The sequence below is a fragment of the Physella acuta genome, unplaced genomic scaffold (assembly GCF_028476545.2).
Source record: "Physella acuta isolate Inbredline_101_S28 unplaced genomic scaffold, ASM2847654v3 ptg000686l, whole genome shotgun sequence".
NCBI lineage: Eukaryota > Metazoa > Mollusca > Gastropoda > Physidae > Physella > Physella acuta.
This window is the reverse complement of record NW_026732205.1, coordinates 78,240-95,185: the sequence shown is the minus strand read 5'-3', so window position 1 is coordinate 95,185 and position 16,946 is coordinate 78,240. Positions and strand designations below refer to the sequence as shown.

Here is a 16,946-nt window from a genome sequence, read left to right as displayed (position 1 = left end):
TATATAAATAAATAAGATAGCCGTATGAAATACAGAAATTGAAATGAAAAGGTTAAAATCAATGAAAGTGGGAAGCTACTATGTAAAAATTCAGCATTCGCTTTTTTTTCTTTGTTACTTCCCTTTGACCATAAAATAATTTCATCCATGTTAAAGATTGCAAAACCGGCCTTGTTTAAACGTTTTCATTTTAGACTACACTGCAGATAATGATTGGGAAATTATTTTCTAAAATTAATACAACAATCCCACAGAAGAAAAAAAACAGTTAAAGAAACCTCTTGATTTATCTGAATGCGTAAATTGTAATAATGGGTAGATAAAGTACAGTTCATATTTCTTGACCTCGGTAGTCAGGGATTTGATCAGCCGCCTTCAGATGAATTCTATTGACTTGGACCTAGATTCTAACTCGGTACTTTCGGGTTAGCAGCGTAGCGCTCTATCGCTTAGGCCACGCCGCCCCATGATTTAGTTGCGTAATATTTTGGAAATGTATCGATATTCGAGCGCAAGTAGGTTTAATGTAATAGCTGTGTTTAACGTGGTGTTACATATTTTGTTTCAATGGAACAACTTCAAAGTAAAACTTACTTTCATATTAAACGGTCATTTGGGCTGGTAAAGTAGCGTACATCTATTATTGTGTTTACCCGACACAGGAAGCAGAATTTTTATGTCACCAAACATATCCTCGTACACGTCAGAGATCTGTGGACAGTTGCGTCACCCGGTGCTGTCCGCACCCCCTTACCCGCCCCCGCTACGCCTCTGTGTGTGGGCTAAGGAAGTTACTCTACCTGGGATCTTAACACATTCTTTTGGAAGTAAATCTGCGTGCTCTATCACTTGACCAATTAATCCCGTTCAGTTTTCAAAGCCCTTATTTACTATTTTCAGGTTTTCTTTAAAACTTGGTTTACAACGTTTCACTGATCCACTTGTAGTTTAATAAATCGACCGTTACTAAAGTTGTTTACAACACTTTTCACAATCTGTTTAAAAACGTCTGGTAAATTAGAATAAAGACGATGTTTACACAAGTCTCAGTCTCAGCAACAATTCTGATCTGTTTAAAATATTATTGAAGGCACTTTTAATGAAATATCTAACGATGCTATGTGATGTTTCAGATAGACAATTTTGAAGTTATTTAAGTTACTCTTTAAGAATATTGTTTACACGCTAAAGTCGACTTTGTTGTAAAGTTTAAATACAACCCATGACTGTCTGCAACAAATATCTACATCACAAAATGCGCTGTTTGACAACAACTCAAACATCACAACATCAACAGACAACAAAGAATAAAATCATTTAAATTATCATTTAATGTCGTTTAGTGTGAACATTTTATAAACAAAGACCAACAATATGAGCATGACATTCAATAAGTAGGTGACATTTTATTTACAGGTAATAGCCTAGAGGTGCTGGCCTATAGATAGGACAACAAATTGCCGACAAAAGAAGCATACAATTTACACCATTTGAAACTAACACAAAAATTAACGTTTATTATGTTACCTGCAAATTAATTAGGTTAAACGGTTTAAAAAATCAAAACATGTGTTTTAAACATTTAACTATAACAAAATGTTCATTAGACATGCAGGTCTTAACACAAACAGTTTAATGACGGGAAAGGTTTCGCCATTTTGTTTGTTTACATTGTGTAGACAAGGGGAGAGAACTAACAGTTACATCAGTCATAATACTCCCCACTATAATTTCCTTCAGAGTTTGATCCACTGTGGGGATGGTGATACGACCAGACATATCCCAGCCTGTAGACACACGCTCCACTGGAGCCAGGACATGTACAGGTTGTGTACCAGTACCTGGTGTCGTGGTTTTTTTTTAACTTTTTTTAATGATAATTATTTTCTACTTTTTAGTTTTTGTCTGTTTGTTTGCATTAAAATCTTGCTATCGATTTTATCTTTTCGCAGTCACTTTTTTTTTCTTGGGTAAACGAAGACAACTCGTAAAAAACACGTGCCTTGAACCCGTGTCGAGTGGGTTAGCAATCGTGTGCCCAACCACTCGAACATATCGTCTCCCCCATACTGGCCACCAGTTGTTCCGGTTGTTTGTACACAAACACCGCTTGACCAAAAACTCAGTAAGCCAAAAGAGGGAGAGTACCGAACCTTGTTTACATCAAATTACAATTACTGGGTTATGTCCCTTTTCCCCCCACGTTTTTTTTTGTACAAATATGTAGCGGTTTATAATGATCAATAAAATGTTTCCATGGATCACTTTAGTAATAAAAACTATTGTCATCGGAAACAAAGCTTCCCTGAAAATTTCAGCGCGCTAGCTAACTGGTAAGTGCCCGAAATTTCGATCGCAATATTTGATTGGAGAACCAACCAAACAAACAAACAAACAAAAAAAACAAACAAACAGACGCGAAAGCAAGTTAAAGAAAACGTGGGAAAAAGACAAAAAAAACAACAAAAGAAACTGACTATCGAAAAAAGAGACTGAATGCCGATTTTAAAAAAATAATGTCCTAACCGTTCTTTTGTGTATCAGTGAATGCTGGTAAGCAACCATCTTTTCCATCTACATATTGGATGCTTTGTATAGCTAGTATGCCTGCCAATGAAAGATAAATGGCATTCACATGCAGTGTTTCTTCCAGACTTTTTTCTCCGGTGGGGTACTTGAAATTTTCAGGGGGGGGGGGGGGCGATAGACTTTCTTCGGGGGACGGCCACTGTTAAAAGTATATATTTGTTAGATAAATTATAAAGAGATGCCAGGAAGAAACTCTGTTCAAAGGCCCTAGACTATCTTTAATTATAGGTTACTAGGAGACTTAAAAATAGAAACTGTTTTTGAATGAACTGAAGAAAGATGGCGCTGAATGTGACATGTATTAAGGATGAGACCAGACGAAGCTACAGCTATGGCGCTCGTTTGTTCACCTGAAAGGGGACAGAAGGCTGAGGGAGACTCTGATACACACAGACGAGAACTATCGACAGGAGCAGAGAAAGTTGCAAATGACTGGGGCCCGGTAAAAGGTAAAAGATGACGAATTTAGACAAGTTACCTATGCTATTACCATTCTGATAAAAGTAATGCAAAAATACTTTTAAAACAATTTTTTTCTGTACTCCAAAAAACAAACAAACCAAGTTTGCCGTCTTTGAATCGATACATTCCTTGTGTGTTGCATTTCGATGTTTTAATGGCAAAAAAATTCTAACTTTTAAAACTCTGAATACATTTGGAAAATGCAGGAATTTACCTCCTAATTTGTATTTTTGTCTCAGTTTAACACTAAGTACGAACAATAATTTTTTTTTTGTTTTAATATTTGTGTATTTTTACAAGCTTTTATTGAACTTGCTTACTCTGTCTGTCTGTATGGATCAAAGCGGGCGAGCCCTTCGGGACGGTTATTCGCTTACCGCCTATTTACTTATCATTTAGATCCGCCTATGTATGTCAAGCTTAACATTAAAAAGATAACATTAGTAGTACGACACGTATCATTTATCGACCGGCTAGACCTTTGTAATACTTCCTCATTTCGAAGTTTTTTCGCTGTGGAATTTTATATAATTACTTAGTAGTTTAATTAAATATGTGGATTAATTGTAAAATGTTCTACTCAATGTTATATCCTGTATACTTGTTACACAGAAGATTTATTAACTGTAATTTACAAATAACGAAGTGGACGGCCATTTCAAGTAGGCTATAATGTCACGTAGTGGACGGATATTTTAGGTAGGTTATAATGTGACGTAGTGGACGGATATTTTAGGTAGGTTATAATGTCACGTAGTGGGCGGATATTTTAGGTAGGTTATAATGTGACGTAGTGGACGGACATTTTATGTAGGTTATAATGTGCCGAATAGGACGGACATTTTAGGTAGGTTATACGTAGTGGACGGTCATTATAGCCAGGTTCACTGATGACGTAATAGACGGTCGTCGTTGCTAGTTTTAACAGTGACGTAGTGTCTAGTTTAAAAAGTGCCAAAATGGACGGTCTTTACAACTAGGTTCACTGTAGGATTAGTGGACGGCCGTTATAGCTATTCTAACAGGTGATGAAATGGACGGCCGTTATAGCTATTCTATCAAGTGACCGAGTAGACGGCCGTTTAAGATATTCTAACAAGTGCCGTAATATATGACTGCTATACCTATAGGTTACCAGGTAAATAAAGAGCAAACCATCTAAGAATTCAGTGAAATATTAAACAATTGATTTATGAGTTTTTTAAATAAGTAGTGTTGCTTGTAAATCTTTGAAAATAATATTTGTTTTGTCAGATGCGCAATAACAGTAAAACGTCCAATAGCTGTAATAAACCATTATTTGATAAATTCCAGTGCAGTGTTATTATTAAATTTCAATATTTTCATAACTTAACTCTGGTTGTTCTTATAGCTACATTGCTACATATATATAAATATATATATATATATATATATATATATATATATATATATATATATATAAAACTTTTATAAATAATTCAATTCGAAATGAAATTTCAATTTTCAAAGCACTATATTTAACAAATATTTCAATAAACAAAATGCAATTTTTAAATCTTACATTTTGTATCTGTAACTTTTATAAATGAGTTAATTCGAAATGAAATTTCAATTTTCAAAAAAACACTATACTTAACAAATATTTCAATAAACTAAATGCAAATTTTAAATCTTACATTTTGTATCAACAAACAAATTATCAATCCTAATGATAACGTCAACATGATCCAAATGCGTTATGTTAAAATTTTTGCACCAGTAAAACATTTGGGAGAAAAAAAAATTATAACATTATCTTTGAACCGGAGAGTCATAAATCTAAAACGTGTTTGATCAAATGTAACCTATTGGCATATTTTTTTCAAAAGTATAGAAAATATTATAAAATAAGCACAACTAGTATATAATGTGGAGAGTAAACCTTAAACCGCCATTACAATCTCATTACATCCTTTTAAATACTTAATAATAGTTTTGAAATATTGTTATTATTTTCTGTGACTACCATAGCCCTAACATTTAAATCTAGCAACATTAACTAATAAAACTAACACAACCCTAACCCTGTCAATGATCATGTCCTTTAACCCTAACCCCTGACCCTCAGCCCGTGTAAAATATAATTTGTTAAAAAATATAATATGACTGCCATTTGCACTAATAACAACAACAAAAAAACTTAATTATAGCAGAGTAGGAGCCAAACAGCTATATTTGATAGCCGCCATAATATCGATTCTGTTACGATGCACTTGCGACAATCAGTAAAAAATATCAGCATATTAAATAAAACAAACTTAAAGTTAAATTTAAAAAAAACTACCGTTCCCTTAAAAAAATATAAAAGTATGAAGAGTTTATGTCTATGAATCGAAGAAAAAAAATTGTGACATGTTGGCGAATATAAGCACTTCACTATGTGTTAAAAAAGTAATTCTATATTTATTTTATTTTGACTTGAAATTAAAGTCTCTAGATAATTTATTAATAATCTTACACATTTTAAGTAAAATATATTTTTTATTAAGTAAATTAGAGGTAAGACGAATAGTGTGTTTTAAAGTAGAATAAAACCAAATAATTAACGAATTTTAATCAGAAACTTTATCTTTCATTTCAATTGATATATAAAAATAAATAGTACAACTAATATGGGATTAATTACTGTTGCTTGTTTTTATGTTACAAGAATTAAATTATTAAAAAAGTAATTAATTCTACGATAATTACTGGCAATTTCATAAAAACACCTTAACCAAAGAAAACAAAAAATCGCGCGACAAGAAAAGATTGCGTATGAAGGCGTGAAAAGTTTAAGCGTAAATGTAAAGTACAAATAAAACATTCGGGTACATAGTTGTGTCTTTTGTTTTAATCAAGCTTTGCTTCCATTTAATTAGTAGTATCACCACATAGTGTTTCATTTAATTATATATGATAAACACATTCAATAGATAGAACATCCTGCTCAATTGCATATCGTTTCATAAAGTTGTCTTATTTAGTAATAAAGATAAAAAAACTCATAAAACAATCAGTTATGACAGGCTATAAATAATTGTATTAACGAGAAATAGTACCTAATGTATAATACCTTTCTTTTTAACACAATATGTAGGCTATATATTACCATTTTCTCTTTTTTTCTCCTCAATGCGATAAAGATTAACAAAGTATCTAAATAAGATCATCTCTGCTGTTTAATGTTTATTTCTTTATCTGGACTTACAAATTTAAAAATCTGGATAATTGAATCAATATTAACCGTGTAAATTTTAGCTTAGTAATAAGACAATGTGTAGTGGCCTACCGTTTCTCTAATGCATGCCCCTCTGTGACACGAACGTAGCTGCCATAGTGCTCACGTGTGAGGGTGACATAGTGCTCACGTGTGAGTGTGTCATAGTGCTCACGTGTGAGGGTGCCAAAGTGCTCACGTGTGAGGGTGTCATAGTACTCACGTGTGAGGGTGTCATTGTACTCACGTGTGGGGGTGCCATAGTGCTCACGTGTGAGGGTGTCATAGTACTCACGTGTGAGGGTGCCATAGTGCTCACGTCTGAGGGTGTTCCTGGTAACCCGACCACTGTGATGACAGCGCATGCACCTGGTGCTTTAGGACCCTTGAGTCAAGTAGTACCAATGTCCACCCATGCAGGACACCCAATCAATAGATCCCAAGTGCTGAGATAGCCGCTGGGAAACTCTGTCAACTACCCTGCTACATGAGCGTGGCCATCCAAATGCAGAAACCTTCCCATGAGTATTCTCAAGAACTTTTCATGGCGAACGGATGAAATGTGTAATTGTGAAGAAAATGATAAAAGACAGACACATAGAAATATGTATTAACAGGCAAGCTAGACAAAAGTATATAACCAGGTAAGCTTGATTTGTGCAATGATTTATCGCTTTATGTTTATTTTAATGATTTTTTGTGTTTATATGATTAATTTAAAAAAAAATCATTTTTATAGATATATAATTATTTAGTATGTCTTACTTTAATAAATAATTAAGAGAATCAAGTGCTTGCTAGCTTGTGTTTAGTTAACATATATGTTGGGTATCGACTAGATGACGTACCAGAGATGGAGAATTGCTAGGGCGACCGTGATTGTCTCGAGCTCATAGAGATGGCAAATGGATTTTGTGGACTATTCTCAAGACATACAGATACTTTGCGGGGATCCAATCGCCTGGGCGTATTAATATAAAAACGTATACAAATATTTATATATATGATATATATATATTTATATATATATATATATATATATATATATATATATATATATATATATATATATATATATATATATATATATCTTAGCTATTAGTCACAGATATTTAAAATATTAAAGAACAATAATCATGTATAAACTGATGTGTTAAAAATAGGCGTATTAAGTAAACAAGTATAACCTTTCAGATGACAGTTTTACAACTAATCATGTCATAGAAAAGGCTGCACGGTTGATCAATCAAAAAACTAAGCAGCAGCTGAAACCTTTAAAGATGTATAATATCAAAATTAACTTTAAATTTTTTAACTGCGGTGATTATATTTATAATTCTTGAATATTCGGGTATCGTTTACTTAAAAACATTCAAAGTATCGATACAAATGTTTAATGTTTAAACGTTGATTTTATCAATAATTCTTTTATCTTCCAGGCATATGACTTTTGATCGATTTCTTATACATTTAAATGCTACTTCACATTATATCCTTGGTAATACTATATCTTGACTACATTTTCATTTATGTAGACGACATTTCATATTACCGGTTAAGATCTTATACTTGAATTAATTTTAATTTTTAAAATAATCGAATGGGGTAATTTACACATTGTATGATTTCTAAAATACCAATAACGTAAGTACTGATTCATTTAGGCAAATAAAATTTTACACATATGTGATACACCGCCAGGAAGGCCCAATCTACTGCTGGTGACACACCGCGTGGGTAATGTATGTGGCTCACAGTCGCCACCTAGGTAGAGGATGACACGGCTAACAGTTGATCGCTCTATCTACTGCTGGAGATGCTGACGTTATCTGCTGAACAGTTGACGTCAACTTGTATCTGAGTTAGACAGGCACATTTTGATACTCAAAAAACTGTTTCATCAAGAACGTTTCAATATTTGACAGCTTTGCGGTAAACGTTTAATAAAATAAATCTACAACTGTCACTGTTGAAAAACTCTACTTCACCTGTTCAATGTACAGTATACTCTGTAACGGTAACAATATGATGTCCGTATCTTATTTTCGAATTTAATTCGCTCTGTTATAAACCTTTTTTTTCTCCTAACAACATAAGAACTGCTTACCTTACAGGAACTGATGTAGGCTATAACATAGGAAAGTGATTTTAAAGATATGACTGCAAGCAACCGATCTTTATGCTAAAATTGACTTAATCTGAACCTAGAATGTGGACTATCATTCAAATATTTTAAACATGTATTTTGCCAGCTGAGTGGGGGGTGATAATTTTTTATTGTGTACCGATTCAATTAAATCAAACAGGGAAACAACTATGTAAATACTTGTCATTCAATCTTTATTTTATTGTTACTTCCCTTAGACCACAAAGTAGTTTTTTTTTCCAATTTAGAGATTGCATTAGTTATAGCTTAGCTTTGTCAAAGGATGTTTATTTTATATATTTGTTTTATCGTTTTAACCAAAGTATTTAACAAAGAGTAAACTCAAGAAACCGATATTGGCCATAATTGATCTTCATGCTATACTGAAAATGAATCGATATTTGAACACATTTGTGTTAAACATTGTGTTACATGCTATATTTAGATTGACCAACTTCTTTTAAGTTGCATATCATGCGGTCAATTCGGCAGAGAAAGTAGAATTGATGTGTTGGTGTTATACCCATGACTTATTACGTCATTGCGTCCACACAGAACACCCAGCCGAATTATGTTTCTCCAAACATGTCCAGGTACACATCAGATCTGTGCATCAAGAAAGGTAATCGAACATGGGAATTGAACTCGTGTCCTTGGGGACAAATGCGCTTTCTCTTTTACTCGACCATGTGGTCCCATTTCTCCAGTTGCTTATTAACGCCCTGCTTTACAGTTTTAAGTTTGAAAACTTTGATTCATTGTTATAAAGTCATACTAGTTGTTCTATCACTGCCGATCTATCAATTTGTTACACAAGTCGTTTTATAATATAACAATCATTTTGCTCAAAGATTTCTAGTCAAGGAGAATGACAACAATGTTTACACTAACGTCAGTCAATGACAGCATCAAACTACTATTTCACTTTATATTTCTATTGGAGCAGGTATAGAAGCGGCGAAGTATCTAAATATATTATGCAATGTGTCAAAAAATTTTCAATGATTAGAAATTCCATATTTTTTCTAATTATCTCATTGAAATTAGTCTAACAGGTATATTAGGCCTAAAAAATTGACTTTGCTGTAAAGCTTAAACTTACAACACATGGCAGCCTGGCGCGAAGCGAACATCGACATCACAACATGCGCTGTTTAACAACAACTCAAACATCAACAGACAACAAAGATTCAAATAACAACAGTAGAAAGATATTTTCTTTTACCATTTAATGTCGTTTAGTGTGAACATTTTGTAAACAAAAACAAACAGTTTGAATATGCGATTTAGCACGTCGGTTATATTTAATTCACAGGTAATAGACAGCCTATAGGTATATGACGACAAAAGTTATTAGCAAATTAGTTAAAACATTTGAAACAAAAAAAAAACTCTACAATCCATCAATGTACATTCAAATTAATTAGGTTAAACGGTTCACACCATTCAAAACATTTGTTTTAATCATTTAAATGTAATAACATGTTTACATGACATGCTAGTCTTAACATAAACAATTTAAAGACGGGATAGGTTCCGCCATTTTGTTTGTTTACATTGTGTAGACAAGGGGAGAGAACTAACAGTTACATCAGTCTCACCACCCCCCACTATAATTTCCTTCAGAGTTTGATCCACTGTGGGGATGGTAATACTTCCACCTGTCATATTCCAGCCTGTAGACAGCCGCTCCACTGGAGCCAGGACATGTACATGTTGTGTACCAGTACCTGGTGTTGCCATACCTCTGACATTTGCGTGTCCATCGTCCTACAGAGACCTGTTTAGGACAGCCATGAGGATGTGACACTATAACGGTCAACTTGTCCACATCAACAAAGCTCCTGTATTTGTCCCTTGCTTCCCCACGTAGATAATAAAAACGCTCACACATCTTGTCCAGTTTCTCAACCAACTCTAAGTCACATGTCACATATCTCAACAGACACCAGTCTTTCTCAATGTCCGCCCCACCCCTCACCTCCCAGCCATCAAGACTGACCACTGGACTTTTATTGTCATCAAAACCTAAAACACACCTGGTCTGTCTCGCCTCACTGTCATCAAACACCACGTGTGTGGCTGTTATCACAAGAACCTCTCCCCACACTTTGCTGGGTGTGGCAGAGACTTGACACTTGGCACAACAACAAGTTTTGTCTCTCTTTGTGTACTTGTCCACACACCACACTCTCCCCGTCCCTAACCTCATCACGTGACTTCCTCTGTCATTATAAAATGGATATGGAACTTGAGTACCTGGGTAAAACTCTGGTCTCTTTAGACTGGTGAATTTAGTCTTTACCTGGACAGTTAGGGCTGCCAATGTTTTGATTGTCTCAGACAAGAGGTCGTCGTCATGGTAACGCGAGGGGAGACAATTTGCGTTGAAATCTTTAAGAGGTATAAAACCTTTGTGACCTGGATTCTTCTTACAGCCAGTAACATGTTTGTGTAGATCAGCTTCTCCTCCATAGCACATCTCAGCTTCATGATTTCCTACAGAAACAAACAAAAATTATTTCTCTAGCAAAGACAATATTAGATTTAATGTTAAAAACTTTTTGTTTTAATAAGCTATAGTAAAGTCATCCAGATGTTCAAACTAGGGCATATATATTTCCTCTTACACTTTAATTTGCCTTAAATTTTAATGTATTTTACCTCGACAAAACACACTTTGTTGGTCAATCCTGATATTTTTATTTTGACTTTCACAGCATGCCAGATCTGAAAGCAGTGTATGAGAATGATAAGTTTTCACAAACGGTAATACGCAATGACATAATTACATTTAAAACAGGGGCTATTTAAAATGCAGATACCTACAATTAAATGCCATTTAAATAATAGAAAAGTATGTACATTTTACAGACATATTTCCACATTTTGATTATCTGCTTTGTCTTTAATATTTAATCAACTATTGGTTAATATGTTGTTAATATTTGTTTTTATCGGCCAATGTGAAGAAAGGCCTCTCTACCTAATGCTAATGTTTTTAAATAAAGCTATAATTAATATTATTACATTTATTTTAACATTAGGCAAATGATTTAACTGTACAGCTTGATAAGCAATAACAGATGATTTCAGAATTGTAAAATAAATTACCTGACCATTTTTAAGTGAATTTAAAGTCAACTTTTTTCTTACCTGAACTTGAAGACTCCTGTTTTCTTTTTGGCATTCTGTAGGAATTACCAATGGCCAATGCTGCTGTAATATACATTAAGTAACATTATATACCAGTAATAATTTTAAAAATTCTACAAACATCTTAGGGTTTGTATTAATTATAAGAAAGTTATATTTATAGGAGATAAAAAAAGGAAGTTTCTAAATTTTTCAACACTTACAATGTGGAGACTCTTAAATGATTCAGCTTGAGCCTTGAATACACCACACACCTTTCTGTTCTCAAATAAATGTTGTTGGAATAAACTGAAAGCTATGAAACCTTGTAATCATGCTCTGTAAAATACACCAAAGTTTAACATCATAATTTTTATAATACATATATATTACATGATGATAATAAAATAGGCCTAAACATTTTACATTAATATTGATTAGAGTGTGGTGATAAAAGAAAATCACAAGAGTTGCTGATTTTTGTTATAAAATTTATGTTAACAAATAAGCTATACTATATACTTGTGTTTGTTTAAAATATAATACCAAAAATTAAAATAAATTTAATTATGAAGCATTTATCAACATTATTATCATAATTCAAAAAATTAATGGCTTACAATATTTACACAGCTCAACCACTTTAATGTTGTCCTTAAAATAAATACAACCTCTTTTCTTGATAGGAAGGAATGGCATTGAACACACAGCAGCAGACAAAACTTCAAAACATGAAAGCATACAATTAAGGTTAGATAAACACATAGACCCTTTAAACCTTTAAAGTATTATGAAGTAAATAAAGACATGCAATTAACTTAAGAATGTGTTAAGAAATATAACACCTTTGGCCTTTACTTATACAAGTAGTTATTCCATTATATATCAATGGCTGCTGACCGAAAAGTCTCGAGTTCAAATCCGCGTCGAAGTCAAAACAAGTAAAACTACGAATAAGCACTCTCTTATAGAATGCTGAACTCGATTAATCTAGATTAGAAATTAGATTTGTTACAATGTTTCAAGTTTAGTCGTTCAAAATGTAAATTCTATATTCTAGAAGGCCTACTTAGTAGAGTAGAGTACTATGATGAGATCTAGATCTAGTCTAGATCTAAATCTAGTCTAGATCTATACAGTTTATTAAATTAGTTGTCTCTAGACTTTGAAGTTCAAACCTAGACTCAAGTAATGATTAGATCTAGATCTAGTTTTAAAAGAAGTTTTATTTAAACTTTAAACCAGAAATCGTAGAGAGACATAACATCATTACTCTTCTCTTACTCTAGGCTAGGAGTCTTGAGTAGTCTAGCCTAGATCTAGGATCTCTGTCTCTAGATCTAGATTATCTCTAGTCTAGTCCTATCGAGATAGTATCTACTATCTAGTTCTATATAATTTAGTAGATTCTAGATCTAGATCTAGATTCTAGATGCAGGCCTGGACTTCAAAATCTAGTTTTCAAGTAAGATTTAGATTTTAGATTTCTAGATTCTCTATATACTATATTATATAGTATATAGATCTAGATCTAGATCTACATCTAGATCTAACTAGAATCTATAAATGTAGATAAAGTGTAGATCCTTAATCGTTTTGCATTTTACATCTAGATCTAACTACTATCTAATTAATTAATATTTAATATGTTATTGCTAACTCTAAGACGTGTAGGCCAACCCGACCAGTTTGGCAGTTTGCTAATGAAAAGACGCGAAATGATCGTCTGCTGTAAAACTGCTTTTTGGAGTATCGATATCATAATTTAGCGACCAACTTGCCATTTAGGCCATAAGCCTAAGTTAGAGAAATTATGCTATTTTACCGGGATTATTAAAAACAAGGTAATAAAAAGTCTAGTGACAATTTTAGCGCAATTTCCTTATGTTATCTAAACATAGCTCTGTCTTAGCGTAAATCAAGAGCAAATTCAAATTCAAATTCAAATTTATTCAAACAACGGTTACAATTGTAGGCACAAAGGCCTTTTTTTCACATTGGCCGTTTAAACAAATAAAACAATTCAATAACACATAGCAGTAACATAGCATTAAAAATGTGGAATAAAGAAACTATGTTACATAGTTATCATACATAATGAGATAAAAAAGAGAATATAATAGATGAATGAGAAATGTTACAATGAGTCAGTTAGGTCATTAAATAATTTTAGTTTTAGTTTAGATTTGAATATATTTTCAGATCTAGATAGCTTTATTTTATTAGGAAGATTGATCCACAAATTAGAACCAGAGTAGGCGAAGCTATGTTTTTGGAAAAAAGTTGAATATGGGAATGGTAAATTAAGACGACGATTTAATTTTATGTTAAAAGAAAATAGATCTGATAAGTAAGAGGGGGCTGTTTCGTGGAATATTTTATAGACTCTATAAGAAAATTAATTTAGTATATATTATCTTTTTATTTAATGGAAGTACTTTAGTTGTAAGAAAAGAATTAGTAAAACCATTGGTTAGTTATTAACAGTGTTTCTTCCAGACTTTTTTCTCCGGGGGGCACTTGAAATTTTCGGGGGGGGGGGGGGCGGTAAACTTTCTTCGTGGGGGGGCGGACACTGTTAAAAGTATATATTTTCTATATAAATTATATAAATTTCATTTCGTTCGGGGGGGAGGGGGGGGCGGTAAAAAAATTTCGGGGGGGGGGGGGGGGGGCAAAAAGCTCATGGTTGAAAAATTCGAACAAAGTTTCGAGTTCAAACCCACTGGCAGATAAATCTCGATTCCCTTCAACACTAATAATTAAGAACGAAGAAGAAGACTGACCTTTGGCAACATTTTTGTAAAGTTATACACAATTTTACTCTAGAACAAGTCCCGTAATTCCATCTTAGCCCCCCCCCCCCACACACACATATTGTATAACAATCCTAAAAACACTGTTACCGTTTAACAAAACGCACGGGGAGTGGGGGTGGGGGTAAATATAGAGCAAAAGTTAAGTTTCTGTGGTGGGGGTTGGGGTGTTATATTTTTAAATATGTAATTTTTGTGTATGCAGATTTAATAATGTTTAAAAAGTTAAATTCACAGCTAAATCCTATGTGTGCAGATAGGTCGAAGCTTAATGATAGCTGTTTAATTTTTATTACTTAGTTAATTTAATGGGTATACGTGTATACCAGTAAAATAATAAAATAATACACACATTTCTTTATATCTCTTACGTTATTTTAATCATCTGCATATGAATAATATATTCAACTTTAATATTATCTTCTGCATGTGTATGTATATATATATATATATATATATATATATATATATATATATATATATATATATATATATATATATATATAAATGTTATTGTTTCTAGTGGTTAAAAAACATCTGTAATAAATTTGCGTCAGAACGTCCTTATTTCCTTTAAAAACCACACACACATTTAATCCACCCCATGTGAACTCTATTCTTCCGCAAAAAATAACTAGTCACAAACGAGTTAAATTTTTCAGCGCCCCAAAAAATCAGTAACTACCCACCCCACACCCACCCAATTCAAACAGCCATTCAGCTGCCTACCGGCAAATGCTAGCTAAAAATGAAGTCTATATGTTAATATATTAACCACGGACGATATATGGATGATAGATGTATAATTTTTAGTTGACTTAATTTATTAAGAATAAATCAAATAATAATATTTCAGTTCATATTATTTAATGTGTCACAGAGAAAATGGGAAGGCAAACAGAGCAACGTTTAGAGTGTGTGGTGCAGGGGCGGAACTACAGTGCCGCCAGACCCCGCAATGCGGGGGGGCCCACGACGTTTAGGGGCCCAATTCCGACCAAAAAAACAATGAATTTTCTTTTCATAAATAATGTTTTTCGTGCACCTTGATAGTGGTTTTGTAAAAAACAAACAGGTCTACTATAGCAGTGATTGTTCTACAGTAACTAACACACACTGTTGCGTAGAAAAATATAAAATCTACAAGAGCTCTGCTTTGAAAGATAGGCAAACGTTCATACTACTTCCATGACTTACTGCCCTTCATTAAAACACAAGGGCCCATAAAGCTCATTTAAATAGTTTTGTACTATGTAAATTAAAGAGCCATTTATTCTCTTATTTATTATTTAAATGAGGCATACTAAAGAATTCTATAGCTATAAAAATGAATGTATTCAAAACTAATAATATAAATACAAAAAATCATAAAAATAAACATAACGCGAGAAACCATTGCAAAATCAAGCTTACGTGTTTATATAATTTTGACCAGCCAACATTATTGTGGCAATTTTCGGTAACCATAAAACGTAATACAAACATTTGTAAAACACGATTATTACGGGCCCGAAATGAGTTAGGACTTATTGTTGACTTTGTTATCTGGTTCGTTATCTCAGAGTGGTTATACATTGCTATAAAATTGATTAAAATACTCAGGTAATAGACTATTTAAAATTTAGAGGAGCGGGCTACTTATATATATATGTATGTATGTATATATATATATGTATGTATATATATATATATATATATATATATGTATATATATATATATATATATATATATATATATATATATATATATATATATATATATATATATATATATATATATATATATATATATATATATTTATTTATTTATTTATTTATTTATATATATACACACACACATATATATATATATATATACATATATATATATACATATATATATATACATATAGGGGGGGGGGCCAAAAATTTTTTTTGCGGGGGAGCCTTTTTTTTCTAGTTCCGCCACTGGTGTGGTGAGGGGTGGGGGGGGGGGGGCTGAATATAAATTAATTTTGTATATAGATATATATTAATATAGATTAATTTTCAAAAAAAAAATTTGTCCCATATTTTTAACGATTTTTTTTTATTTATGAAGCAAAATATTAAATCTGCTTTTTTGTATTCTTTTTAAAAAGTTGAAAAAAAAATGTAGCAAAGTTGAATTCCTTTGGTGCAGATTGGTCGAAGTTTCATGATAGGCTTTCAATTTTCTTTACTTAGTCGTTATAAAATGTATAAGATTGACTAATATTATTTCTATCAGAAAAATTATACGCACATTTATTTTTATATCGGTTACTTTTTAATAATTTGCATACTTATTTTCTTATAACACATACTGCCATACTAAGACACATTTGTTTTTAAATTCATCTATAATTTACAATCAAATCAACTAAATTAATAAAACTAGGTACAGAAATAAGTAGCCTACATACCCTCAGCAACAGTTCGTATAGGACTATGGCGGATTCCTCATAGTGTTTTTTTAGTGCCACGTAAACTCCGTAATCTTAGGTTTTCCCGATCTTATTTAATATGTCTTAGACATTCCCGTTTGGCCAGTACCTTATGAACATTCGCACATTTGCGA

General features: G+C 32.6%; 1 protein-coding gene across 2 annotated transcripts; it reads right to left on the bottom strand.

Annotated features, from left to right (window-relative positions):
* Positions 1-9,646: 9,646 nt before the first annotated feature.
* On the bottom strand, positions 9,647-16,815 carry LOC131949285 (uncharacterized). 2 transcript variants are annotated; one of them, XM_059311107.1, is made up of 6 exons: positions 16,792-16,815; positions 12,173-12,274; positions 11,777-11,891; positions 11,574-11,633; positions 11,082-11,147; positions 9,647-10,916 (listed from the first exon to the last, which is right to left on the bottom strand). In XM_059311107.1, the coding sequence occupies exons 4-6, from the start codon at positions 11,605-11,607 to the stop codon at positions 10,015-10,017; spliced, it is 1,002 nt and encodes a 333-aa protein (XP_059167090.1). In that variant the 5' UTR covers positions 11,608-11,633; positions 11,777-11,891; positions 12,173-12,274; positions 16,792-16,815; the 3' UTR covers positions 9,647-10,014. The 2 variants fall into 2 exon arrangements, with proteins under 2 accessions (XP_059167090.1, XP_059167089.1); XM_059311106.1 differs by having other exon boundaries at positions 11,574-11,636; positions 16,792-16,814.
* Between the last annotated feature and the right edge of the window lie 131 nt (positions 16,816-16,946).

What these genes read in the sequence shown, in the direction of transcription:
- LOC131949285 (XM_059311107.1), bottom strand. Translation starts at nt 11,607, where the DNA reads ATGCCAAAAAGAAAACAGGAGTCTTCAAGTTCAG. An exon ending in ACAGGAGTCTTCAAGTTCAG is followed by an intron (nt 11,148 to 11,573) that starts GTAAGAAAAAAG and finishes CACTGCTTTCAG; the next exon opens with ATCTGGCATGCTGTGAAAGT. An exon ending in ACAAAGTGTGTTTTGTCGAG is followed by an intron (nt 10,917 to 11,081) that starts GTAAAATACATT and finishes TTGTTTCTGTAG; the next exon opens with GAAATCATGAAGCTGAGATG.